Below are 27,129 nucleotides of genomic sequence, written 5' to 3' on the forward strand. Positions count from 1 at the left end.
AAACCCAGCACTTTGGGAGGCCAAGGCGGGCAGATCCCCTGAGGTCGAGAGTTCGAGATCAGCCTGACCAGCATGGAGAAACCCCGTCTCTACTAAAAATACAAAACATTAGCTGGGCGTGGTGGCGCATGCCTGTAATTCCAGCTATTCAGGAGGCTGAGGCAGGAGAATCGCTTGAACCTGGGAGGCGGAGGTTGCGGTGAGCCGAGATTGTGCCATTGCACTCCAGCCTGGGCAACAAGAGCAAAACTCCCTCTTAAAAATAAATCAATAAATGTAACTTAATTTTTAAAAATTAAATAAAAATAAAGATTCACAGGCTGGGTGCGGTGGCTCACGCCTGTAATCCCAGCACTTTGGGAGGCCGAGGTGGGTGGATCAACAGGTCAGGAGATTGAGACCATCTTGGCTCACATGGTGAAACCCCATCTCCACTAAAAATACAAAAAAAAGTAGCCGGGCGCGGAGGTGGGCGCCTGTAGTCCCAGCTACTCGGGAGGCTGAGGCAGGAGAATGGTGTGAACCCCGGAGGCGGAGCTTGCGGTGAGCAGAGATCGCGCCACTGCACTCCAGCCTGGGCGACAGAGTGAGACCCCATCTCAAAAAAAAAAAAGAAAGAAAGATTCAATTCTGTAGTCGTTCTAGCCATGCCTGCAATGCCCAGGAGCCCCTGTGGCTGTGGTGAGCGTTGGACAGCTCAACTGTGGAATGTCCACCATCACAGAAGGTGCTAGGAGACGACACATCAAGACCACAGACACTTGGGGCACCCTTTTTAACAAGGTGTGTTTTCTACTCAGATGAGTTCCGTTTTACCCAAAGAAATACGCTCGTCAGTATTTTTCTAGGACCGCCAGAACAGAGTTACATGGCTCGCAGCCAGTGAGGACTGTTTCGGATAAGCATATTTTCATTTTCACTGGGAGTTTGTTCTTTCTTAGTATCTCATACACAGTGATATCTGAGTCTTCAAAACGGGCTGTGTCGTTCCTATTTCAGCTTGAGCCTGGATGCAGGTGTTTGCAGAATTTGGGTTTTCAGCAGCTTTTTACTGAAGCAGTTGGCCTTCTAAGTGCATTGCTGTATGTCACCAGTGGTAGCTTGAGTTTTTTTGGTCTTGTGATTTCTTTCCCAAAGCTATAAAAGTGGGCTGTAATCAATAGTAAAGTCTCGTCAATAGCATGTTTCTGAATTCACTTTAGGAATAATTTGAATCAAGGAATCATCTTCCCACTTTCTTTGGTTCGATATTCTCTTGTTTCAAGTCAAGGAAACAGAATGATACCACTCAGTAAGAAAGCAAACAGTCCCTAGCGGTTCAGTCTCATGTTGAAATGACTCTGCTGGTGAAAATGCCAGTGTGGCTCTATGGGAACTTCTGCCTGCCTCAGCACTTGAAGTCTGTGCCGCCGCTCTAAGCAGGTAACTACAAGCGGGTCTGTCGAGGGTTCGAATTTGTAGGCAAACAGAGAAGACGACTGAGTGAGCCATGGCAGGTCTCCTGGTCCATATACACAGATGTCTTGGACGTAGCGGCCTGCAGAAAGAAACACAAAAACCTAGCTGCCTTTGTTTCCTCACCCATTTTATTCACACGCAGAAAGTGGCGCGTGCTCTGTCCAGTGTCACTGGTGAGCCTCGGCTTCACCAGAGTTCACATCAAACAGCACTTCCATGAGTGCCTTGACAGGGGCTTTTATGTTGAATTTTGAACTTACGGTGGAAAGGGACGCTTTCATTCTTTTAGTGATTTCTAACGTCTTTGTTAGTTACTGCTTTGGGTGAATACCATGGAATTTTAGCTTACCAAGGGCACAAGGGAGATGAGCTAGCACTTACGTACCTGGTAAAATCTCAATTCCGATAGATTCTGAGTTCCATAAACTTCTAAGTCTTTTCATTGGTTGTAAGTAGTTCATAAGAATGGTATGGATTTTTAAGTAAGTCATTGCTTCTATATTTTGGGGGGACCCCAGGCATGCACCACGATGCCCAGCAAATTTTTGTATTTTTTATAGAAACAGGGTTTCGCCGTGTTGGTCAGGCTGGTCTCAAACTCTGGGGCTCAAGTGACCCGCCCACCTTGGCCTCCCGAAGTGCTGGGATTACAGGTGTGATCCACTGTGCCTGGCACTGCTTTTTATTTGTTTTTCAGAGTGAACATTTGATACAAACATTGAAGTGGGAATTACAGGCCAGGCATGGTGACTCACTCCTGTAATCCCAGCACTTTGGAGGCCGAGGCAGGAGAATGACTTGAGCCCAGAAGTCTGATACCAGCCTGGGCAATAGAGTGAGACCTTGTCTCTAATTTAAAAAAAAAAAAAAATTTTTAAGTGGGAATTAGAGTTGGAATCCAGTGGTGACTGGATTCCTTGGAGACTCAGTGACACTTTTTATGTGCTTTTGACAACCATGTCTGGCTCTTTCTGCTCTCCCCTTTAATTCTCACAGTAACACTCTGAAGTGGATTCCATCATCACTCCCATTTTGCAGGTGAGGAAACAGAGAAGTGAGGCCTCAGCGTGTGTGTGAGAGGGAAGGTCTGTTTATTTCAGAAACCTTGCTCTTTCTCTGCCCAGCTCCTTCCTGCTCTCTTTCCCCACACCAGCCCAGTAATCCTACTTTTAAAAAACCTATCTTGGCTGGGCATGGTGGCTTACGCCTGTAATCCCAGCACTTTGGGAGGCCGAGGTGGGTGGATCATGAGGGCAAGAGATCGAGACCAGCCTGGCCAATATGGTGAAACCCCGTCTCTACTAAAAATACAAAAATTAGCTGGGCGTGGCGGCGTGTGCCTGTTATCCCAGCTACTCGGGAGGCTGAGGCAGGAGAATCACTTGAACCAGGGAGTCAAAGGTTGCAGTGAGCTGAGATCACACCACTGCCCTCCAGCCTGGTGACAGAGTGAGACTCCATCATCTCAAACAAAACAAAACCTATCATAAGGAAATACTGTTTTTAAAAGGTCAGGGGGATGTATGCACAAAATGTTCAGCGTTGTTTGTAAGACTATATAAGCGGCAGCTGTTACCATGATTTTAAAAAGTTTACCTGATAGACATATTTGCTACAATGTGGTAGAATCTCAGTAGAGTTACATTTAACTGCTTTAAAATTATAAATATGGGCCAGATGCAGTGGTTCATGTGTGTAATCTCAGCACTTTGGGAGGCCAAGGCAGCAAGATCACTTGAGCCCAGGAGTTCAGGGCCAGCCTGGGCAGCATAGTGAGACCCCATTTCTATAAAAATAAAAAATTAGCTGGGCTTGGTGGCTGACACCTGTAGTCCCAGCTACTTGGGAGACTGAGGTGGGAAGATCACTTGAGCGCAGCAAGTGGAGGCTGCGGTGAGCTATGATCATACCACCTGCACTCCAGCCTGGGTGACAGAGCGAGACCCTGTCTCAAAAAAAAAAAAAAAAAAGGGGATTACAAATGTGAAGACTATCAGTGGGAGAAACTTAGGACATAAGTGAAAAGCAGCTCAGCTACACCTTGATTATAACGATACAGCTGTGCCATTTAGACACAGATGAAGTTGAACTGGAAGGGAATACAAATAAATGGACCATTTTCAGAGCTGTGTTAATGCTATTTGGGTGATTAAAAATAAACTCCTTGTTGCTGGTTCTAATGGGATAGCCGTCCCTCTGCACGCAGAGTGGGGCTGGGAGCTCGCCCATTGTAGTAGCGGCAGGTGGTTGCTCCCAGTCTGAGCCCCAGCCCTGCCCCTCCTCCCTCTGCCTGTGGGATTGACTTCGTTTACCTGAGCCTTGGGCTCCACATCAGTAGGAAGGGTGAATAATAATTGTTTCTACCTGAGAATTGTTGTGAGGATTGAGGGCAGGCCCAACGCCGGGACCCTGGAAGATTTACCGCTTCCGTACACATCAGGGCTTGTCCTACTTTGGGTGCTGACTCTGAATGCTGGCCACGGATGGCCACGCTACTGCCTAACTGTGAGAACCGTTTTCATACTGAAGCTAGTGTGAACTAGTAAGCTAGTAAGAACTTTCTGAAGTGTTTACTTTTAGGGAATGAGGACTCTGTTAGGATTTATACTAACTAGGGTTTTTTTCAGACATTGTTGAAACATTCGGATTTCATTCAGAATTCTGAATCATTAAGGTATTATTGATAGCATCAACCCGTCATGACTTCTTATGCCATGTGCACACCTGAGGGGCTCCTGTTTTCAGGAAGAATCCGAGCCCCCTGCTTTTTCTGAGCATTTACTGACTAGTCCTGACAAACCCCCGTGTGTAATGACAGGGAGTCGCTGCTTTCTAAAGAAAGGGCAGAGCTCGTTAACCTGTTGTTTACCTGTCGCTTTTCTACTGTGTGAATGGATCCCTAATTGAATCATATCTACTTTTGAAAAAACCACTTCACTAGAAAATGGTTCCAGCCCTCTAACCTGTCACCTCTGCGTCAGGAGGGTGGCTGTGCACGTTGGCAGTGGGACTTACTTGTCTTTGAACTAGTCTGGTATTTGATTTACATTTTTTGTTCGTCTCCAATCTATTTTAGGCCAGTCTTTTAAACAGCTGAAAAACTGGGTAAACCTAGTTTATTTTTAATATCTAGTCTACTATATTCAAACCCGAGGTCCCTACCCAAAAGCACTGTTAAAATCAGTTACTGTATCTCTGTGCATTAGTTCCTGCCGCTGGGTAGGAAGCTGTGTGGAGACACACGCAGGGCCTAGCTATTGCCGCAGAGGGTATATTCACTTTAGGAAATTTTATCAACCTATACTTTTTGTGATTTGTGTACTTTTCTGTATGAATCTTATATAAAATTTTTTTTAAAAAATTGACTCAACCTATGCTGATTGGATCATCACTAATTCCAGATTACTTTAAACATGGTCCTCGGTCTTTCCCACTAGAATTGAGGCAGCAGTTTTATAGTTGTACAATTTCAAGCCTTTTTTGTTTTGTTTTGTTTTTCTTTTTACCTTTACATCCATCGTGAACATTTCCTTCGTCACTTTTCCATTTAATGGCTCGAACATTTCCTTCCCAGCCAGCGTCTGGTGTAGCACCTGGAGCATCTAAGAGGCAAACAAAACCAGCATACAGTGTGCAATCTGCTTCCCAGTTCTTTTAGTACAAGTTCTTCTGTGCTATCATTTCCATTTCCTCTAGATGAGGTAGTCAATGAGAAAAGTAGAAGGGAAAGTCCAACCTTCCTTGAAATGTTTCACTTGTGACATTTGATCAAAGGCTAGTGCTTTTGGGGGTGGGAGCGTGTATTATGCTGGCGATAGCATCCGGGTGGACCAAGGTTGGGGATTGCCATCTTTGTACTTGGATTTCATTTTTCAGCCCTTTCTCCATCCCTTGTTACTCCCTTGTATGCAGAGTGCTGTTTGTGATTCTCTTGGGGTTCTTTGGATTGTGTTTGTTTTCTCTGTAACAGCCTTTGGAGATTATTTGAAAATAGAACTTGCAATGTATATGAGATTATGTTAAAAAATCCTAACCAACGTCTACTGGATTCATCGTGCACCACTCTCTAGGCTGATGAGCTTATTGTTCAGGCTTGAAGCCACACTCCCTATAGGAGCCAGTCCACCTTTTACAAAGAAAATACTGAAGTCCACTTAAAGCATGGTATCTGATTTCCCTCTGCCTCTCAGACAACCCATCTGAAGTATCAAATTTGCCACAAAATCATTACTAGCTTTAATATTTTCCATCTTACAGAGCCCTTAGCACAATGCCTGGCACTAGTAGTTACCCAGTAGTATTTATCAAATAAATGAAGAACTTTCTAAAGATTTATGCCCAGAATTTTCCAGAGTCTCAGGAAATGCAAAATGCCAGTACTTTCTAGAGAGGGAACAAAAGATAAGAAGTTATCTTTCAGCTAACTTCAGACCCCTAAAATCAGAGAACTTCCTGTCTCACTAAGTGGAAGGTCTGGCAAAATGTGGAACATTTACAAAGCCAAAAAAAACATAGCTGAATTGAAAAAATCTTCAGTTAAGAATAAATCTTATGGCCAAGTGAGGTCGCTCACACCTGTAATCCCAGCATTTTGGGAGGCCGAGGCAGGTGGATCACCTGAGATCGGGAGTTCGAGACCTGCCTGACCAACATAGAGAAACACCGTTTCTACCAAAAATACAAGAATTAGCTGGGCGTGGTGGTGGGCGCCTGTAATCCCAGCAACTTGGGAGGCTGAGGCAGGAGAATGGCGTGAACCCGGGAGGCGGAGCTTGCAGTGAGCTGAGGTTGCGCCACTGTACTCCAGCCTGGGTGACAGTGTGAGACTCCGTCTCAAAATAAATAAGTAAATCTTCTGCTGTTGCTGCTGACTGCACGGACATCCATATCGGTGGGTCTTTCTTACCTTTTAGTTGGTTCAGGGTCACCCAGTAGTGTTGCTCTGGGCTGCGGATGTCTTTGGACCACTGAAGCATGTCTTTTGCACGGATGTCAGTCAGTATGAACTCTACGAACTTCCTTGTAAGTACATAGTAAGCACTTCCAAAATAAATGGTTAAGTTATGGGGTGGTTTGTCTTTGAATCTGTTGTTAATGTGTGGTGGTTGGATTGCTCCAGGAGTGATATTTTTATCATTCCATTTACTTCTGATGTAGTGTATGATTTCTCTGTTGGTTTTGATGGGAAAATCCTGTCCACAAAGATTGATGACATAGTTCCATTGAAATTTAGAATGCACTAGATCTTTCATACAATTAATATCTGCCTGTAGTCTTGTAAAGCCAGCATAAGCCATCTTCTCTCTCTTGGAGGAAATAAAAACGTTTTCAAAACAGTTAACCAAGGTTTGCACAGCAGTCTTATACTTCTTTGGGGTCTTTTCATCAACATGAATACAATAAACATTTTGAGGTACATAAATAGCTCTGAGAAGCTGCACAAACATGGCCAGCTCCTTATGAATAGTTATAATATATGCCAAAGAGAAATCACCCTCTTCTGTAGACAGGGGTCTGGTTATGAAATGCAGCCCCTGAGAAATCCTGGAGCAGTTTCCTGGTGTGTGTAAATGAGCATGTATTTCAGATTTATGAGGGGTTTTGCAAAATTTTGCAATTTGGGGGGCCGCCCCTTTCCCTTCAAATAAAGCGGAGCACAGTTCATCTGGGTAAAAGCCACATTCTACTACTTCTGAATGGGCAGGTTCTTCCTCTGGTTCCGCAGGAGTTGGATTCCTTAAGTAAAGAAAAATGAAGATGCAAATGACTGCGCTCACGACAAGTCCAGACTTTGTGACTCGAAGCTGGCTCATATCTTGAGCTCCAAGGGCATTCTTATTACCATAATTTGAGTATTTTTCCTTTAAGCTTCCTAAAAGAACAACAGAGACAATTTAGGGTGTTGTAACTCTCCCCACCCCCAACTTTATTGAAGTACACTAAGCTACATATACACACCCATGAAACCATCACAGCAATGAAGATAACAAGCATTTCCCTCACCCCTCAAAGTGTTCTTACGCTCCTTTTCATCTGTTCTTTCCATCTCTGGCAATTGCCAGTATGCTTTCTGTCACTATAGTTTGTCAGGGTGTGTTTAACTCTTTAAGAAACTGCCAAACTGTTTTTCCAAAGTGGTTGTACCAGCAATGTATGATAGTTCCATTTATTATATAGCCTCATGCATACTTGCTGTGGTCAAATGTTTTCATTTTTACCTTTTAATGAGTGTGTAATGTTAGTTTCCTGTAGTTTTACTTTGCATTTCCCTAATAACTAATGATGTTGAGCATATTTTCATGTTATTGCCCTTATTTAGGGAGATGAAAAATCTCAAATATTTATTTTAGACATAGACATTGTCCTGTTCTGCATTATTCAAAGTTCATTTTATGCCATTATTCTGCATATAAGACTAAATATTTCCAACAAAAGAAGTGACAAATTAAGAGGAATTTTATGATTATACACTTAAACCTGTCAAAGTGAGTTTCTGGGCCAGGCATAGTGGCTCGTGCCTGTGATCTCAGCACTTTGCAAGGCCAAGGCAGAGGATCACTTGAGCCCAGGAGTTCAAGACTAGCCTGGGCAACATAGTAAGATCCCATCTCTATAAAAAATTTGAAAATTAGCCAGATGTGGTGGTGCCCTGATTATCCCATTGCACTCCAGCCTGGGTGACAGAGTGAGACCCTATCTCCCGAAAGAAAGAAAAGAGTTTCTGAATTATTTTTAGGAAAGATGTCATAGATTTTAAAAAAGATGTCTTTAATAACATTATTTGATAATCATGTAGTTGTCTGTCTTGAGTCTACAGAGGTACATGAATAGGTGTAGCAGTAGCAAAAAGTGACCAAAAGGTTTCAGTTAAGTAATTATTACATGCAAGGATCATTCTTTGGAATTTAGGGAAGAAGATTGATTAGGTAACATGTCAAGCTTTATATTGTTAGAAAGTATTTGTTTTTCTTGTTTATGAATCTTGATTTGGTTTCCATTAAAAGTTGCATGTTGACCAGCGTGGTGACTCACGCCTGTAATCCCAGCACTTTGGGAGGTCAAGGCAGGCGGATCACAAAGTCAGGAGATCGAGACCATCCTGGCTAACACAGTGAAACCCCATCTCCACTAAAAACACAAAAAATTAGCCGGGCATGGTAGCGGGTGCCTGTGGTCCCAGCTACTCGGGAGGCTGAGACAGGAGAATGGCGTGAACCCGGGAGGCAGAGCTTACAGTGAGCCGAGATTGCACCACTGCACTCCAGCCTGGGCGACAGGGCAAGACTCCTTCTCAAAAAAACAAAACAACAACAAAAAAAAGTTGCATGTTATTCCTATTTCCTATTTTTCAAAAGCCCATATACATGTGACTGGTGTTTGAGCTCAGGTTGGACACTGGTTCCTTGCCTTTCCACATCATTTTTACAAATGCTGTTTGGATAACGCCTCAACCAGGCAGCATTTAGAGTTATCCTTGTGTTCTTAAACTCTGAGCCAACAAAAACTATTAACATTGACCGTGGATTTTTAAAGCTGTTGTATTTATTTTCATTGTACAGTTTATTTCTACCCATCATGCTTCCAAAATAAAAAGCACCACTGCCGAGGCATGTCAGGCTGCGTGTGTTCCACTGGTTCAGTAAATGGTTTCTGTCCCAAACATGAAACCTTATAGCCTAATTTAAAGACATTCTTATAAATTATGTAATACTTATCTTTATAAACATGAAACCATCATAATTTATACATTTTATGTGAGATTTCTAAAATAAATTAAACCTGATTATAGAAACTGAATAGGAAAGAAAAATATTCTTGAAAGTAAAGCTTTTTACTACTTCTCCTGTAAGAATTTTGATTAAAGATAAACCATGTGCCGTAGTTTGTCATATCTTCCTCTGTATTATGACTTCAGTATAGGAAGAAGCATTTGGTTTTGTTTTTGTTTTTTGTCTGTTGTCCTTTTATTTTGTTTTTTGTTTGTTTGTTTTTTGAGACAGAGTCTTTGTCGCCCAGACTGGAGTGCAGTGGTGTGATCTCGGCTCACTGCAACCTCTGCCTCCCCAGTTCAAGTGATTCTTCTGCCTCAACCTGCTGAGTAGCTGGGATTATAGGCATGTGCCACCACGCTAGCTAATTTCTGTATTTTTAGTAGAGATGAGGTTTCACCATGTTGGCCAGGTCTCGAACTCCTGACCTCAAGTGATCCACCCTCGACCTCCCAAAGTGCTGGGATTATAGGCGTGAACCACTGCACCCAGCCTATTTTGGGTTTTTGTTGTTGTTGTTTTGTTTTGTTTTTTTAAGAGGAGTTTCGCTCTTGAGGTGGAGGTTTGGCCTCAAGACAAAACCTTGGCCTTTGAGACAAAAACATAACAATGGTACCAAAAACATAATAATGCATGCCTTATATGTATATAGTGTACAGTGGAACAAAACAGCTTCCAACCTCAAAGGCCAAGGCTTTGTCTTGAAGCCAAGGTCCAAGTACTTCCAGGGAGTCGTTTCAGGACACATTGCTCTTCTCGTTAGAGCCAGTGCCTGTGTTCTTTTTTTCTTGTAATTCTTCTACAGTCTTCCTCTCCCAACTCCCAACAAGCCTTCACAGCCGATAGCAAAAGTCAGCAATATGGGTTTGATATCACATTACCTCCAGAACAGTTCGTTGAAGGATATAGTCTCTGAGAATTTGTTAGGATGGGATTTCATTTGTGGTAGAGACTTTTTAGGGTGAGTTGGCAACATCCCATATATACTCTTTTGCTGAATTTTTTATATGTATATATTTTAAAGGAAATTCCTATGAGTAAATAGATAATGGATGGGAACCTTTAAGGGTGAACTCAAAATCTTTTGCCATATATTCTAGAATATTATTATTTTAAAGCATTAACATTAATTTAACCAGCATAAGCAGTTGATTTTTAGCACCCAAAGAAAGTTTCTGAGAGCTTTACTTTTAAAAAAGGGTGGGGGTTGAGGGAAGCTCAATATTGCATTTACCTTATTAGGAACCGCATATTTAGCTTCAGGAAATGGGTTTTGAATCAGGGCCCTGGTGTTAGGCTCACAGCCCTAGCGCTTAAGAATCTGTCAGGCAAGTAACGGAAGCTCCCTGAGTGTCCATGTTCTTGACTGTGGACGTGGTGTATGGTAGTGTCTGCCTCACAGGGACACTGGGAGGAGGTGCAGGAGTGAAGGATGTGAGTTTCACACTGAGCCTGGCCCTAGGAGCTGCTCCGTGCTCACTGGCTCACCCTTGGAGTAATGCGGCCCCGAAACCGTAACTGCAGGTGCTCTCTTCCCTTGTCTTAACCCTGTAGCCGCACAACGAAAATGTGGTGTCTCTCTCTCTCGGAGCTTAGAATGCTGTCCAGAGCAGCCTCAGTGTTAGTACAGTGTTTTCCTGAGTTATTTGAGATGATAATATGAGTTGGACGAATTTTGCATTCAAAAGCTAGCTAGCTGTCTGGTAAAATGGATGCCTTTTACAAAAAGCTTATTCCTAAAACATGTATAAATTATTTTAGCCATTTTGATGGAAAGAAGAAAACTTTAAGATATCCACTCAAAACAACCACAAGAAATAGAACATTTTATTTTACAAAATGAGAGCTGAGGATTTGAACATGATCTTGAATCTGCCTCTCATGTAAGGAGTTAACAAATGGTAGCATTTTATATTTAAAAATCTAGTTGATGCCATACTGGGAAAATATTCTACTTTTATTTTCTTTGGCTTAAACAAAAAGTGGGGGCTATTTTTGAGAGAAAAAGACACCTGCAACACCTACATTTCAAATATTACTCATATTCTAATATTTTAAAAACATAGAGCCAAGAAAAACATTATTTACTTCAAAAAGTGCACCTGTGGCCAGGCGTGGTGGCTCACACCTGTAATCCTAGCATTTTGGGAGGCTGAGGCGGGTGGATCGCTTGAGGTCAGGAGTTTGAGACCAGCCTGGCCCAACATGGTGAAACCCCATCTCTACCAAAAATACAAAAATCAGCTAGGCATAGTGACATGCGCCTGTAATCCCAGCTACTCTGGAGCCTGAGGCAGGAGAATCACTGGAAACCAGGAGGCAGAGGTTGCAGTGAGCTGAGATTGCACTACTGCACTCCAGCCTGGGTGACAAAGAAGTGAGACCCTGCCCCCCCCACACACACACATATACACACGTGCACATGCACACGCGCACACGCGCACACACACACACGCACACACACAGCTATCTGCTTAACCTTTGCCATTGGTGGGTCTTGCAAAGCTACTGAGACACCTACCAGGAGAAGCCCCCTGGTTCCTGGAGTGGGAGTCCTGGTGGTGTCAGGGCCCAGCCTGGCCTTTCTCTCCCATCGGTTCCTCCCCAGCAGCAGCGCCTGTTTCAGTCACTTGAGTAGAGTTGCCTGGCAGGTTTTGTTGCCGTCTGTCCCTGGAGAGTTTAATTCCTGTTAGTTCTGACCTGCAGATTGAAAAGTCGTTGCTGCTTTTGCTTCTCTGAGTATTTCCTTGGGACCGGATCCCTCCTGAAAAACAAAATGAGACAACAGAAGACGCCTGACCCAGATGAAGGGCGCACAGCCACTCACATTCAGAAAACTGCAAGGATGAAATCGTGGTATTCATGGGTCAGAGTCTTGAGATGATTTTAAATACAGGGGGCATGATTTAGTTACCAGACCCTCTCTCATGAAGGGAATAAATAAAAGTCACTTAAAAATCCCGTTTCTCCATAAATAGCATTCAGAAAGATCCAGACATTTCACAAGGCAGGGCCTGAGTCTTCTCTGTGCTCTGCAGCGTCCCCAAGGGTGAGTCTGCGCCATAGCACGTGGTGAACGTGGGGTCTGACACGCCTTCACTAGGCTTTCCTCTTCCCTTCTTTCTCCACCTCTGGGTACTTTTCTTCTTAACATCCTTTCCTTTTCTGGTTTTAAAGGTTCTCTGCTTGCTGGTACTCTCTGCAGGCTTGCCACAGACAGCTCTATTAAGAATATCGGCACCAAGAGACATAGATCACACACCGTAGAGATTTCTTATCTTCTGTGTGCCTTGACGCCTGAGCGGCATGTGTGGTCAGATGAATACAGATTCTCCTCGCCTGCTCGTGGGCTGCCTCTGAGATACATGCTGCTGTTTTGCAGAACAGATGTTGTTGCCATAGCACAGAGTATTAGAAACATTGAACAGACAGAATGTGGTCCCCATAATCTTCAGGGGTTGCGGCATTCATGTGGCCTTCCAGTGGGGAGACCCCATACATTTTGTTTGTGTGATGTTCAGAGTCTGTGAGTTAAGGTTCTGATTTTATCTAGCAAGAATCAGAAAAGGTCAGGTCCTTTTATGTGTGGAAAAGTCACATTGCCAGCTTGTGAGGTCTTGCTGTGCCATCTCTTCCTGCATCTTGTGAAAGCTTGTTTTGAAACATGTCCTTGCTGGGTGCAGTGGCTCATATCTATAATCCCAGCATTTTGAGAGGCTGAGGTGGAAAGATTGCTTGAGGCCAGGAGTTTGAGACCAGCCTGGAAACATAGCAAGACCCTGTCTCTACAAAAAATTCTTTAAAATCAGTCAGATAAGGTGGTGCACACCTGTAGTCCCAGCTACTTAAGAGGCTAAAGTGGGAGGATTGCTTGAGCCCAGGAATTTGAGGTTACAGTGAGCTAGGATCGTGCTGCTGCACTGCAGTCTGGGCAACAGAGTGAGGTGACATCTCATAATAATAATAATAACAATAATATTTGTCTTGTGGGCGCACCTGGACTAGATGGCAGGTCTGTTCATACTGGCCCATTCCTGGGGGTCGAGGGTTGGTGCTGGGTTTCACCTCGTCTCACATTCTACATCTGGAAGGAGGAAGCCGTTCTAAGCCAAACAGCAGTGGAAGAAGCAGCTGAGGAAATGCTGGGGAGTGTTGCCCACATTAAACGTTACACTTCCACATTGCTGCGGGAAATGCCAGCACAAGAAGCAAATGTACTAGAGGAGCTGTGCCACCCATTTCTATTGGTAATAAATGGACAAAGGGTAAATCAGCTTGATGTATAAACCTCTTATACAGATTGACTAAAACATTTAAAAAATGAAATCCCTAATAAACAAAAGGACATAGGGATAATTTACGAAACAGGTATTGTGAATGCAGTGGGGTTTTTTTATGTCTCTTAATCCGAGCCAAAAAGGAGCTGTTTCCCTTGCCATTCAGATTAGCATAAGTTTTTCTTCAAAACATATGGTGTGATGGGGACGCTCATTGATGGGGATGTATATTTTCATGCAAGGTTTTGGGAGAATTGCTTGGCTTTAAAATCTCATCTCCTTTTATCCTACTTTGAAATATTTCCTTAGGCTCTGTTATTCATTCATTCAGCAGTTGTTCACTGTATCCATTGTGGGCAGAACCTTAGGCTCCCACCATGGAACATGAAGACAAAATGCCTCCTGCTTGGGGCTAACAGTGTAGTGGAGGAAACACATTGTTTTAAAAGTCACTACAAACATGCAGACATACACTCATTTACTCTAAGCCATAGGGTACTGCACAGGAAACAAAAACAGGATTCCGTGATAGAGAATGACCACGTCTCGGAAGTGGAATTCCTAGGTCAGAGATGCATGCAGTCAGCTGTTCATTGCTAATATTATTGGTAAGGACAAAGATTGGGAAGCCACTGTTCCATTTGTTAAAGTGATATAAATATCTGGATGCATTAGCATATTGCTCCTAATTTGACCACTGTTCCCCTCTTGGCATTTTCCCTACTGGCCTTTTTAAAAATACTTTTGAAAAGCATCCAGAGAGGGCATATGAATATAAATATACAATTACTAGTTTACTTTTTCCTTTAACTTATGATAAGCATTTTCTACGTTGCCCCAAACTCTTAACGATATAATCTTCCTTTTTGGGAATGTATTTCATGATTTTTTTAACCATTTCCCCCATTCTTTGGACATCTGAGTTACAAGCGATAAAAAGAATGAAGATAAAATTTTAAATGGATATGTAATTTCTACTGTACAATAACAATACTCAAGAAAAATGCATTAGCAGGAAGATATGGGTGTTTTTTCTGTTGGTATAATACATGTTATTTACCAAAGAGGTGGGGAGCAGGTCCCTGTGGACCAGCTGTGACTTTGCGGCAGCCCCCTGCCCTTGTTTTCCCTCATCCTTCAGGGATGAACCATTGCACTCAGGTTTCTCGGGTCAAGCACCTACCCAGAACAAGTGATGGGGCCCCTAGCGGTTGGGAGGACTCTGCCCAGTCTCCAGGGGCAGTTCCTACCAAGGTCCAAGCCACTGAGGCCCTTGAGGGTGTGGGTTTGGGATTAATGGATCTTTTGAATTTTTGAGAGAAAGAGCAAGATTACTCAATTTCTAATGTGAGGGGTTCCTAACTTCTTATTGTCAGTGGCCGATTCAACTTTAAAAGTACAGTAAGTCTGGGCACAACACAGCACACCTGTATGCAGAATAAGGTCCATGGCCTCTGAACAGCCTGGTCTAGAGGAAGGAGACCGCTCACCCCGACACTGTCAGAAGCAGGGGCAGCAAGGAGTGATAGAAAGCAGCAGCAGCAGAAACCCGGGAGGAGAGAAAAAGAAAGGTGGGGGCAGCACCCACAGGGAGCAGACGCTGGGTTCCTCCTCACCCCTTGGCCCTTTATGCCATAGCTGTGGCTCCAGGCCCCACTGGGCCTTAACTACCACCTGGTTCTGTTCCTGCAGATTCTTTTTCATTCCAAGGAAGAGACCATCTTCCAGAGCCACGGGAAAGCTCTACTCAGACCTCCCATAGCGTGAGACTTCCCAGGGGACCTCCTGTAGCAGAGCAGGCTGTTACTCCTGTAGGCCCAGCTCTCTACAATGATGGCTAAAAACAAGCTCCTTTTCTTCAAGGGCTGTACCAGTTAAATGCTAGATTGGGCACCTGCTTCAGTCATTCATGTAATTTCTCTGTGGCACTACCCTCAGGGATTTGTGGGTCAAAAAGGTGTCTTCAGTCATGAAAATTTACCAGACGCACCCTAGAAAAAAAGCTGATCTTAACCTGAAAATCACTTTTGGAGACAAGAACTGCATTAAATAACCCAGCTAAGGCACGGGCTGAGGAGGGTCAGCAAATGGTTGTTGGTATCTTCTGTGCATTTGGGAGATGCTGGAAAATCCTTGGCAACTTCAGGAAAAAAAGTACTTTTACGGCTTTTCTTGTGCTGATAATGTTTTCTACAAAAGAGATTCCGGGCATAGTATGTCTGTTATTGCTCTAGGCACAGTAGGTCTGTTAAAATTACTGTTACAGTTATTTAAAGAATTTTGTTGATTATTTGGTTGCCTACCTTGATGTTTTTCAAAGGCAGTGTCTTATTGAGTAACTAAATATTTTAGTTAACAACAGACCTTATCTGGCATACTTTCAAATATCTGTGACTACAACATTTAATAAGAGTTTTTCAGAGATACTAGAAAAATAAATTTTGGTTGATCCACTCAATATGTGACTCTTTGAAGTCACATTACCTACACGAATCAAGATAGTGTGGTGCTAGCATGAGGATGGGCATATACATCAATGGAATAAAATGGGGAGTCTGGAAATAAACCCTCACATGTATGGTCGTTGATTTTTGACAAAAGGGCCAAGACAATTCAATGGTGGCAAGAATAGTTTTTTCAACAAATAGTGCTGGGGTAACTGGATATCCACATGCAGAAGAATGAATTTGGACCCTTACCTTACACTGAATGTGAAAATAAACTCAAAGTGATCACAGACCTAAATCTGTAACTTAGGAGAAACACAGGAGTAAATCACAATCTTGGGTTAGACTATGACTTACTAAATATGACACCAAAAACATAGCAATAAGAGAGAAAATTGGTAAGTCCAATTTCATCAAAATAAAAAACTTCATAATTATCCAGTGTAAGATATTTTGTCGTAACAGTCTTGGACTAAGACAGAACTTATATCCAGAATATGCCGTATAAAGACCTCTTAGAATGCAACATCAAAGAGACAAATAATACAATTAAGAAATGGACCGGAGATTTAAGCAGACATTGCTCCAGAGAAAGTATACAAATGGCCAGTTAGCACGCGAAAAGATGCTCAACATCACTGGTCATTTGGGAAATGCAAATTAAACCACAATGAGACAACACTTCACACCCATTAGGATGGTTATAACTAAAAAGAAAAACAGCCAGTTGCAGTGGCTCACACCTGTAATCCCAGCACTTTGGGAGGTAGGTGGATCACCTGAGGTCAGGAGTTCGAGACCAGCCTGGCCAACATGGTGAAACGCCATCTCTACTAAAAATACAAAAATTAGCCGGGCATGGTGGTGGGTGCCTGTAATCCCAGCTACTCAGGAGGCTGAAGCAGGAGAATCGCTTGAACCCAGGAGGTGGAGGTTGCATTGAGCCAAGACCATACCACTGGACTCTAGCCTGGCGGCAGAGTGAGATTGCATCTCAAATTAAAAAAAAAGAAAAGAAAAACAGTGACAGGTGTTGGGAAGGATGTGGAGAAATGAGAACCCTCAGATGCGGCTGGTGGTAATGTAAAATGGCACAGCCACTTTGGAAATTCATCATTTGAGGAAAGGCATTTCCTCCGAAGGTTAAACATAAAGTTAACTTATGACCAATCATCCGAACCCTAGGTATCTACCCAACAGAAATGAAAACAACTGTCCACAAAAGACTTCCATGGGAATTTCTTAGTCTGAAAGTGGAAACAACTTTTGTCAGCTGATTCGTAGATGAAACTTTATTTGGCAATAAGAAGAAATGTAGTTCTGATCCATACTATAACATGGATAAATCTTTAAAACATTATGCTAAAGTCCAGTCACACACAAAAAAAACCACGGATATTGTATGATTTCATTTATAGAAATGTCCAGAAGAGGCAGATTTGTAGCATGGAAAGTAGATTAATGGTTGCCTAAGACTGAGGAAAGGGTAATGGAGTGGGCGCCAGTGGGTATGGGATTTCTTTTGGAAGGGATAAAAATACTCTAAAATTAGATCATGGTGATGGTTGCACAACTCTATAGTAAAAGCCATTGAATTGTACACTTTATTGTGTTATGTAAATGAGATTTCAGAAAGCCTGTTTTTTGAAAAGGTGAGTTAGGTAACAAATGCACGTGGTGCTGAAGCTGTTCCTTTTAGAGCCGGCTCTTAGCATTCTATGTCCTGAGCATTGTACTGTGAGCTAAGAGACAGAACATCTGCTTCCCCCACACCTAAGAAAAGGTTTAGGAGATCAGAAGATGTAAAACAGAAACCCAGAATGCTCTTCTAAGAGTTAGCTACAGAGTAAATAAAAGTTTGAAGAGAATTCCTCAGGTAGGGGAGAACAGAAGTTTCATAGACAAGATGGTAATGGTAAGCTCACTGCTTCTCCATTTTTTATCTTTAAAAACTGGCCACCCAACTCATAGAGGGCAGAGGACTGTGTCTTAAATAACACAGGGCCTACCAGCTTCAGGGTAAAATCAATGAAATCTTTAAACTGAGGCTAGGTGTGGTGGCTCACGCCTGTAATCCCAGCACTTTGGGAGGTTGAGGCAGGTGGATTACCTGAGCCCAGAAGTTAGAGACCAGCCTGGACAACATGGCAAAACCCTGTCTGTACAAAAAGTACAAAAATTAGCCAGGCATGGTGGCGCACACCTATAGCCCCAGCTACTCAGGAGGATGAGGTGGGAGGATGGCTTGAGCCTGGGAGGTGGAGGCCGCAGTGAGCCGTGATGGCGCCACTGCACTCCAGCCTGGGTGACTGAGTGAGACCCTGTCTCAAAAAAAAAAAAAGTTACGTGACTATGAGTATGTTCCGTAAATTAATCCTTTGAATGTTATATATGCTACGAATATTTCACTTAGCCTTTGGCTTATGTTTTTTGTTGTTATTGTGACATTGTCATGTAAAAGTTTGTAATTTTTTTACATAGTAAAACTTATTAACTGTACTAGCTTTAGATCAGAGTTCCCCAGCCCCCATACCAGTGACGGTCCGTGGCCTCTTAGGAGCCGAGCCGCGCAGCAGGAGGTGAGCTGCGGGCGAGGGAACATTAGTGCCGGGGCTCCATCAGCGGCGTTAGATTCTCACAGGAGCACAAACCCTGTTGTGAACTGCGCACTTGAGGGATCTAGGTTGCGTGCTGCTTATGAGAATCTAATGCCTGATGATCTGAGGTGGAACAGTTTCATCCCAAAACCTTCCCTGCCACTACCCACCATCTGTGGAAAGATTGCCTTCCATGAGACTGGCCCCTGGTGCAAAAAAGGTTGGGGACTGCTGTTTTAGATGACATTTCCTACCCTAGTTATAAAACACGTGTTCCTATAAATTCTTCTTCTTTCCTTTTTTACATTTAGGTGTTTATAACCCTAGTCCAGGGCTTCTCAACCTCAGCACAGGGGCATCTTGGCTGGGTAACTCTCTGTTGGGGGCCGTCCTGTGCACTGTATGATGCTTACTGCATCCCTGGCCTCTACCCACAAGATGCCAGTAGCACCTGCACCCCAGATGTGACAGTTAAAAATGTCTCCAGACATCGCCAAATGTCCACTAGGGAGCGGGATCATCACTGCACCTGGGTTAGACCCCTTTTTTTTTTTTTTTAAGAGACGGAGTCTCGCTCTGTCGCCCAGGCTGGAGTGCAGTGGCACAATCTCTGCTCACCACAACCCCTGCCTCCCAGGTTCAAGCAATTCTCTCACTTCAGCCTCCCAAGTAGCTGGCACTGCAGGCATGCACACCACACCCAGCACCACCACACACAGTTTTTGTATTTTTAGTAGAGACAGGGTTTCACCCTATTGATCAGGCTGGTCTCAAACGATGATCCACCCACCTTGGCCTCCCTAAGTGCTGGGATTACAGGCATAAGCCACCACGCCTAGTCTTAGACCCCCTCATTTTTGCAGCTGAGGAAACTGAGGCCCAGAGAGGTGGTGTGGCCTGAGCAAGTTGGCCTAGACAGATGGTGGCAGAAATCTCAATTCAGAATGCACGACTGGGAACCTCCACTCCTGGTTCTCGTTTTTTCCCGTTTTTCCTGTCCCCAGCCCTGGGTACCTCTGCTGTGCCAGGCACTGGGTAGCTGCTGGGGCCACAGCAGGGAAGAAGACTACATAGACAAAGTGATGAAGATGAGACTTCAGGTCATGATTAGTGCCATGGAGCAAACAGAAAGAGTGCTGGGATCCCACCAGTGATGGCATGGTCACAGGGAGCCTCTGCCGAGGTGGCTCGCTCACTGACAGTTCTGTGAGTGTGGGCATGCCTTTGAGTGTGTGCAGTGTGCGTTTCTACCACCATGATGCTGTCAGGGTGGCCTGGGCCCTGCTCGCAGTCTTGTTCTGCCGGAGTGTGTTGAGGACCTCCAAGGCTGCCGTCACGCCTGGGGGTTTTCTAGAAAGACTCGAGACTTAGCATATGTTGTACTCAGCTAAGATTCACTGCAGCAGTGTGGTATGGATACGGAGCTGGGTGTTAAGGGAAAGGCGCAGGTAGCAGAGTCTGGAAGGATCCACGTGGGGCTTCCTTATGCACACTCCCTCCCTCAAGGGGTTGCACGAAGTGAATACTCCCCCCCCGCAACGAAACTGCAACACGTGTGATGTTTTCGCCCAGGGAAGCAAATGAGAGACTCAGTACCCGGTGTTTTGGCTGAGAGCCGGCTTTATACCCTTGGCCTAGCATGTTCCAGAATTCCACACTCCCATAAGGAGGGCAGGTGTCAGCATAGACCACATTGTTCATAGAAACGGTCTGGGCACGTGAGCCAAGCTACTCTTGTCAGTTAAAAAATGGTGGGAACCCTCCCAAAATCCAAGTTCCCAGACACCAGCCTTGCAAGTGATAGCACTCTTAACCTGCCGCGCTGACCCTTTGCTGTGTGCAGGAACTTTCCAAACCAAGGCTTTGACCAGAAAGCCAGTAATAGGAGCCTGGGGGCCACTGCTTGGGGCTGAGAGTAGGGGACTGAAACATGACCTCCCCGCTGAGTGGTGATGGAATCTGCCCTCTTGTTTGCCCTCTCCAGTGTGGGGCTGCCTTCCAGGAGGATGATGTCATCGTGCTCAATGGCACCAAGGAGGATGTGGATGTGCTGAAGGCCAGGATGGAGGAGAGAAGGCTGAGGGCGAAGCTGGAAAAGGTAATGGGAGTCTTCAGGTTCCGCCCAGCACCCATCTCTGCTCCAGAGCCAACTGCAAACCACTGAACTGAGCTGGCAGCTACTTAGGGGTTTGCATGATCAAGGCAATTTTTACAACCTAGAAGGGCCTGGACTGTAGAAGCAGATTCCAGCTGTGGCTCAGGCACTGCCTGGCTGTGGTGGGCACAGCCGCTCTGCTCTTCTCCGCCCAGTTTCCTCATCAGTGAGGTGGGGTAGTGATAGCATGTGAGGGCATGGAGCTGTCAGCAAGCTCCAGAGACCATGGCCGTAAAGCACTGACAGTGACACGGCCCCAGCAAGCCCTTGGGGAAAGGCAGCTACACCGTTGCTGCTGCTGTCACTTACCGTTGCTGTTGATTTATACTCGGGTCTCATAGCTTGTAAAACAAAGGAAAAATGAAAAGTCACCATCATTCCAGCAAATGTAAGGCTCCCCTGCTGCCCAGATTGGAATGTGCTTGGGAGTGCCCTGGCAGTCTGGGCTCCAGTAGGCCTGGGTGGGCCTGGGTGCCTGTGTGTCTCACCCACTCCCAGGGCATGTGGATGCAACTCCTCAGGGTCGCACTTTGAATAGCAAGGAGCTAATGAGTAGCCTTCCCAAAAATGGGGGCCAAATCCTTCACCTTCCTAAGCCCTCTCACGGGGAGAGGGAGGGTCTTTTATGGAGCGTGGTGCTTCAGCGTCCGGGAGGGAGCCTGGCACCCAGAAACAGGGAAGCCATTGCTGAGTAACGTGGCAGAGCGAGCAGGCCCCAGACAGAGCATCCGCCAGGAGCTCTTCCGTGCGCTGGCGATTCCCCATCTAGCAGTACGTGTTCATGTTTACAGATGATAGCTGTGGAATACATGCCTTTGGTGAGTGGCAAGTTTCTTATTCTTTAAAAAAAAAAAAAAGTTAGGTTCAGGATAAGCTAGGGAGAAAACTTTATGTGATCAGAACTAAGGCAAAAGAATGCTTGAAGTACTAGAAAATGAGCTCCAGTAGGCTGAGGACATAAAATTATGAAACAAATCGCCTGCCCTCACGTGGGCATGCGCTTTGCCAGTGCCAGTCTCAGGCGAGAATGACGGAGTACCTGAAGATTTTTCAGAGGTTTGGGGTTTTTAAAAAATCGTAACAGGCCGGGTGCGGTGGCTCCCGCCTATAATCCCAGCACTGTGGAAGGCCGAGGTGGGTGGATCACGAGGTCAGGAGATCTAGACTATCTTGGCTAACACGGTGAAGCCCCCGTCTCTACTAAAAAATACAAAAAATTAGCCAGGCGTGGTGGCGTGCACATGTAGTCTCAGCTACTCGGGAGGCTGAGGCAGGAGAATGGTGTGAACCCGGGAGGCGGAGCTTGCAGTGAGCCGAGATGGCGCCACTGCACTCCAGCCTGGGCGACAGAGCGAGATTCCATCTCAAAAAAAAAAAAAAAAACCGTAACAGATAAGACAGGACCGTATCACCCTGGAATAATGTGTAATTCATGGTTGTAAGGCTTAAAGAAGCCGAGGCTTGAGCACATGGTAGCAGTATTATCATTACGCATGGATCCAGAATGATCAGAAAGAGCCAAAAGCATTTGTATTTTCTCCTTTCATCATCTTACTTTACGTAGAAACTAATGTCTGAAAATGGCTCTGTAGTTCAAGGAATTGTGCCCAAACTTTGAATTCAGATGCCAGTAGAAATACTCCATGGAACAATATTATAAGATGTTAATACAACATTCATAAGATCTATTTAAAGAGCCACTTGGTAGGCAGGTGTGGTGGCGTGTGCCTGTAATCCCAGTTACTGGGGAGACTGAGGCAGAGGAATCACTTGAACCGTGAAGGCGGAGGTTGCAGTGAGCTGAGATCGCACTTCTGCACCCCAGCCTGACAGACTCTCAGGAAAAAAAAAAAAAAAAGGCCACTTGGCCGTTTAAATGCTGTGTTAAGGTTGAAAAGTAAATACATGTATATCTTATATAAAATGTGTTAAATCTAAGTTGGTTTTCTAAATTACTATGATTTCATTATTGTAAGAGGGAAAAAAAGAGGGAAACTAAGTTTGAGGAGTTTTTAACTAAGGACAGTTGCCAAAAGCCATCTCCCTGTTCTTCATTGCTACCATTGATCAAGCTCAGTTTTGAAAAGCACAAAAGGGCGGCTGGGTGCCGTGGCTCACACCAGTCTTCCCAGCACTTTGGGAGGCCGAGGCAAGCAGATCACTTGAGGTCAGGAGTTCGAGACCAGCCTGGCCAACATGGTGAAACCCCATCTCTGCTAAAAATACAAAAAATAGCTGGATGTGGTGGGGTGCGCCAGTAATCCCATCTACTCTGGAGGCTGCGGCAGGAGAATTGTTTGAACCTGGGAGGCGGAGGTTGCAGTGAGCCAAGATCGCAACACTGCACTCCAGCCTGGGCAACAGAGTGAGATTCTGTCTCAAACACACACACACACACACACACCCACACGCGCGCACACACAACGGGGAAAAAATGCATTTTAAAGGAAGCTACTAAAAATATTCATGTTCCCTTTGACCGTTTTGCTTTCGTGAGTTTTCTGTCACAGGTTTCCTGCCAAGTTAATTGAAAGAACAGTGGGACTAACATGCCCTTCTCTGCAAAATATTCTCCAGAGCTTCCGGGAATACCTCACAGCTACTGCTGCCAGGATACCACAATATTTCCCAAATACACTTGCAGCTGGAAGCAAGATACAACATTTCCTGTCTAACTCCTTCTTGCCTGTGCTTTTCAAATAACCTGAGCCATGAATGGAGGGCTTAGAAATAAACAGTGGTCTCTTACTTGTTTGAAGGCCCGAATATCAGTTTTCACAGATGTGAGTGCTCGCATTGCAGGTGTGAGATGCGCAGAAGGTCTTTATGTTTTGTTATAAATCACATTGCATGTATGTGTTACAAATTCAAGGCCTGAGAGGTCTGTCTTTAATGCTCGGTGCTGGGGGATGGCTGAAGTAATCAGGCTGCTTATCTTTAGTGCCACCTTTTGGATGCTTAGGAAATTGCATTTTAAAGTAAATTGAATGACCATAGTCCTACGTGTCATTTCTACAATTAAATCAGTTCCAACACAGCTGTGTAACTGTAGAATGGTTTATTTTATTATTGCTGGTCAAAATAACTATTATGAGTAACAGCATTCTAGTGTCTGGAAATCTAACAGGAGTAGTTTTGAGTTTAGAAGAATTAGCTCAACTGTCTTTAATGTAAACTTCAAGGCCTTATACTTGAATAACAAATACCAAAGCAGTTTGACAACTTTGAAAAAAAGTTAGTGGAATGTGCAAGATTTAGTTCGTGTTTATGCTGGCTAGACTTCACATACCCATATATACTCTGTGTTATTCATTTAAGTGTGCTTTTGTATACAATTGTCACCATCAACCTTGGCCCTTATTACTGAAATCTGTCAGCCTCATTTGAAATTTTTGCAAATGTGATTTGGGAGATGTAAATATAAAAGTGAGCAGCTCTGTGCAGATACATTTTTGTGTGAGGCAGAAGTACACGACTGGAGTCACATGCAGAGGATGAACGCTCAGGAGTTACGGAACCTCAAAAGCCTTCTTCAGGCGACTGTCTGTCTCATGTGACAGGCATCGGCCTGTCAGACAGGGCCCCCGGGACAATGGGCAGCCACTGACGATGAAGTGGAGTGAATCTGAGCACATCCTCCAACATTCTTTCTTTTTATAGAAAACAAAGAAACCCAAGGCAGCAGAGTCTGTTTCAAAACCAGATGTCAGTGAAGGTAAGATCCTTCAAGCGATCCTTGTTTTAGCAAAATACGACTCTAAGGCAGTCTGCTAATATGTTCATGCTTTGTTTTGCATTGTTTTTGCTTTGCCTACTTTGTTTCTTTTACAGAAGCCCCAGGGCCATCAAAAGTTAAGACAGGGAAGCCTGAAGAAACCAGCCTTGATTCTAGAGAGAAGAAAAACTTGGCTCCCAAAAGCACAGGTGGGTCCTGTTGTAGCTACAGGGAGCTGTTTCGAGAAGGCTGGAAACCCAGGTGGCTGAGTCCAGGTTTCATGGGAGTGGGCGGATGGGAAATCCAAGCCTGTCCTGTGTCATGTCTCCAGAGAGCGCACTGAACTCTCTTTAGGGGGGTAACTAAGAAATATTGAACACACCCTCATCAGGAGCCCTGGCAGGATTGATGGGGTCTGGGCACAAATGCTAGTTGTTTAGATTCCTTCGAGTAAGCAAGTGCCTGGTGCCAAGCAAAAAAGGCTGTGCTGAGAACTGGCTCAGATGTTACAGAGACTGTCAGAGGGGCTGTGGCTCAGGGCCTGCGGGGAATGCTCCCAGTTTTCTTTACCCCTGGGGCTTTCGTGGGCTCCACGTGTGGAGTCCCCTCTCTGCTGCCTCTTGACCAAGGATCAAAGTTTCTCCTAAAACTCACTCTCTTTAACTCAAAGAAAATAGCATTTATTTCACAAAAAGAAAAATACAGATTGATTGTTAAGAATGTGTGATCTTGTGCTCTAAGTAGCATCCAGGGAGGCTGACAGGCTCCTATCCCAGCTCTACATGGGATGGCCACTCAGGTGCCTGTGCCCGTTTCCTCCCCTGGAACGCAGGCCCTGCCTCATTGGGACAACCTAAGTCATTCGTGGGGCTGGGACCAGTGTCTGCGACAGAGCAAGTAGTTGGTGGGACAGTAAATGATAGATGTGTCATGCTGTGTCTGCTTTGCTGGAGTTGGCAATTAAGATGATGTCCATCAGCACTCACACAGCCAGCAAGAGAACGTCTGGGACAGAGTGACTGACACGCTTCCCTTCTGAGGATGCGAAGTTTAGAGTCATCCTTATCCCAACCCTGACAGTTTTGACTCTGACTCTTCATTTTTCTAGCAACAAATGAGAGCTCTTCTGGAAAAGCTGGGAAGCCTCTGTGTGGAGCCACAAAGAGGTCCATCGCTGACAGTGAAGAATCCGAGGCCTACAAGTCCCTCTTTACCACTCACAGCTCCGCCAAGCGCTCCAAGGAGGAGTCCGCCCACTGGGTCACCCACACGTCCTACTGCTTCTGAAGCCCACAATGCCACCGCTCCTGCCCCCGAGGGTTGTTTAGTTTCCACGTAGGCAGGTCGCTGTGCACCTCTGAGTGCACTGCTGTATGTTCTCTCTAGCTCTGTGTCATAAAGCTGTCCTGGCCAGCCTTCGAGATGGTGTGGTTACTCTTGCTGTGAGGCGTGTGGGTTCCAGGGGGGACATGGGAGGGGCTGCACTGTGGCCCGAGGTCACGCTTGCTTCCACCTGCAGGTGCATTTGGTCCTTTCCACGGCGAGGAAGCCCTGTGGGCTGCACTTTTTATGCGTGCAGTAACAAGAGACTCCAGAGTCCTCACTGGTGCAGAGTTGGCACGTATTAACTACAATTCTAATGATTTTGCTACCAGCAATAAATTAAGTAGGCCAAGTGAAACTGGGCTTTAGAAAGGATGGATTTCAAATACACTGTGCCCACTAGAAGCTTTGAAGAGCCTCGTCCCTCTGCTACAGCCCTGGGAGGAGCCAGGATCCTTGTTGGTCTAGCTAAACACTATTAGGGGAGTCTGCCCCATCTCATCATTTTGAAGATAGCAGAGTCTTAGTTGGGCACCCAGTGATTGGGTTCAAAAATAAAGCTGGTCTGCCTCTTCTCTCCTCTGTATTTTTATCTTTTCTACCTTCTGCTCATGCTTGGGTAAGAACGTTGCAGCCACTGCATTGGTGATTATAGAAGTCATTCCATGAAGTCAGAGGAACCCACCCTTCTCTCCTCCAGCAGATGGTAAAGGGAGAATTGTACCCAAAAAGAGGTGCATTTTATCTGCCTATAATGTGTGTTGACGTCAGTAGTTAGTGGAACTTCTCATGAGACTCCTAATGAAGAACCAAGAGTCCCAGGCCTCTGCGTGGCTTTCTGCACACGGTGGTATGACTGAGATAGTGACTGGTTCTCTAAACCAGACCCCGGGGCCCTGGGTTTCCTTCAGAAGCAGGAGAAGGACCTGTGGGAGGTGAATGGTGGGAGGTGAGCAGGCAGCTTCTGTGGGAGACAGACACGTCGGGAGGACTCCAGGGAGAGGTCAGCAAGGGAGAACCATGTGTGGCTTCTTCTCAAACCCTGTGTGCTTCCCGGCTTCACAGTGATGGGAAAGTTTGGCCCCAAGGATATTTTCACATTGTGAGTATAGAGCATTTTAATAAAAATGACATTTAAGTGATGAATTTTTGTCATGGACTTTTCCAGAACAAACCTGAATTAACCATTTAATTTCCCCAATTTTCTATACAGCCAAATTCAACCATTTTCTTATTGTTTTTATTTCCCTTTTTCTTTTTTTTTTTATTTTGAAACAGGGTCTCACTCTGTCATCCAGGCTGCAGTGCAGTGGCATGATCATGGCTCACCATAGCCTTGACCTCCTGGACTCAGGTGATCCACCCACCTCAGCTTCCCGAGTAGCTGG

At 44.8% G+C, this 27,129-nt stretch overlaps 2 protein-coding genes across 4 annotated transcripts in view; one reads left to right on the forward strand and one right to left on the reverse strand.

The window, feature by feature from the left end:
* The window catches only part of RTF2 (replication termination factor 2), a 52,926-nt gene extending 26,043 nt beyond the window's left edge, over positions 1-26,883 (forward strand). Inside the window, exons 6-9 of one of the 2 annotated variants that reach the window (XM_003904583.3) lie at positions 20,533-20,646; positions 24,364-24,418; positions 24,535-24,627; positions 25,527-26,883. In XM_003904583.3, the coding sequence (XP_003904632.1) occupies positions 20,533-20,646; positions 24,364-24,418; positions 24,535-24,627; positions 25,527-25,705 (441 nt within the window). In that variant the 3' untranslated portion in view covers positions 25,706-26,883. The remainder of the gene's footprint in view (positions 1-20,532; positions 20,647-24,363; positions 24,419-24,534; positions 24,628-25,526) is intronic. The other variant, XM_009215899.2, reaches the window with a different exon arrangement.
* On the reverse strand, positions 528-12,996 carry LOC103887933 (beta-1,3-galactosyl-O-glycosyl-glycoprotein beta-1,6-N-acetylglucosaminyltransferase 7). 2 transcript variants are annotated; one of them, XM_021920911.2, is made up of 4 exons: positions 11,749-12,996; positions 6,365-7,330; positions 4,965-5,060; positions 528-1,537 (listed from the first exon to the last, which is right to left on the reverse strand). In XM_021920911.2, the coding sequence occupies exons 2-4, from the start codon at positions 7,269-7,271 to the stop codon at positions 1,311-1,313; spliced, it is 1,230 nt and encodes a 409-aa protein (XP_021776603.1). In that variant the 5' UTR covers positions 7,272-7,330; positions 11,749-12,996; the 3' UTR covers positions 528-1,310. The 2 variants fall into 2 exon arrangements, with proteins under 2 accessions (XP_021776603.1, XP_017800160.1); XM_017944671.3 differs by lacking the exon at positions 11,749-12,996 and having other exon boundaries at positions 6,365-8,052.
* Positions 26,884-27,129: the final 246 nt, after the last annotated feature.

This window comes from Papio anubis, chromosome 16 (genome assembly GCF_008728515.1).
Source record: "Papio anubis isolate 15944 chromosome 16, Panubis1.0, whole genome shotgun sequence".
In the NCBI taxonomy this organism is placed as follows: domain Eukaryota; kingdom Metazoa; phylum Chordata; class Mammalia; order Primates; family Cercopithecidae; genus Papio; species Papio anubis.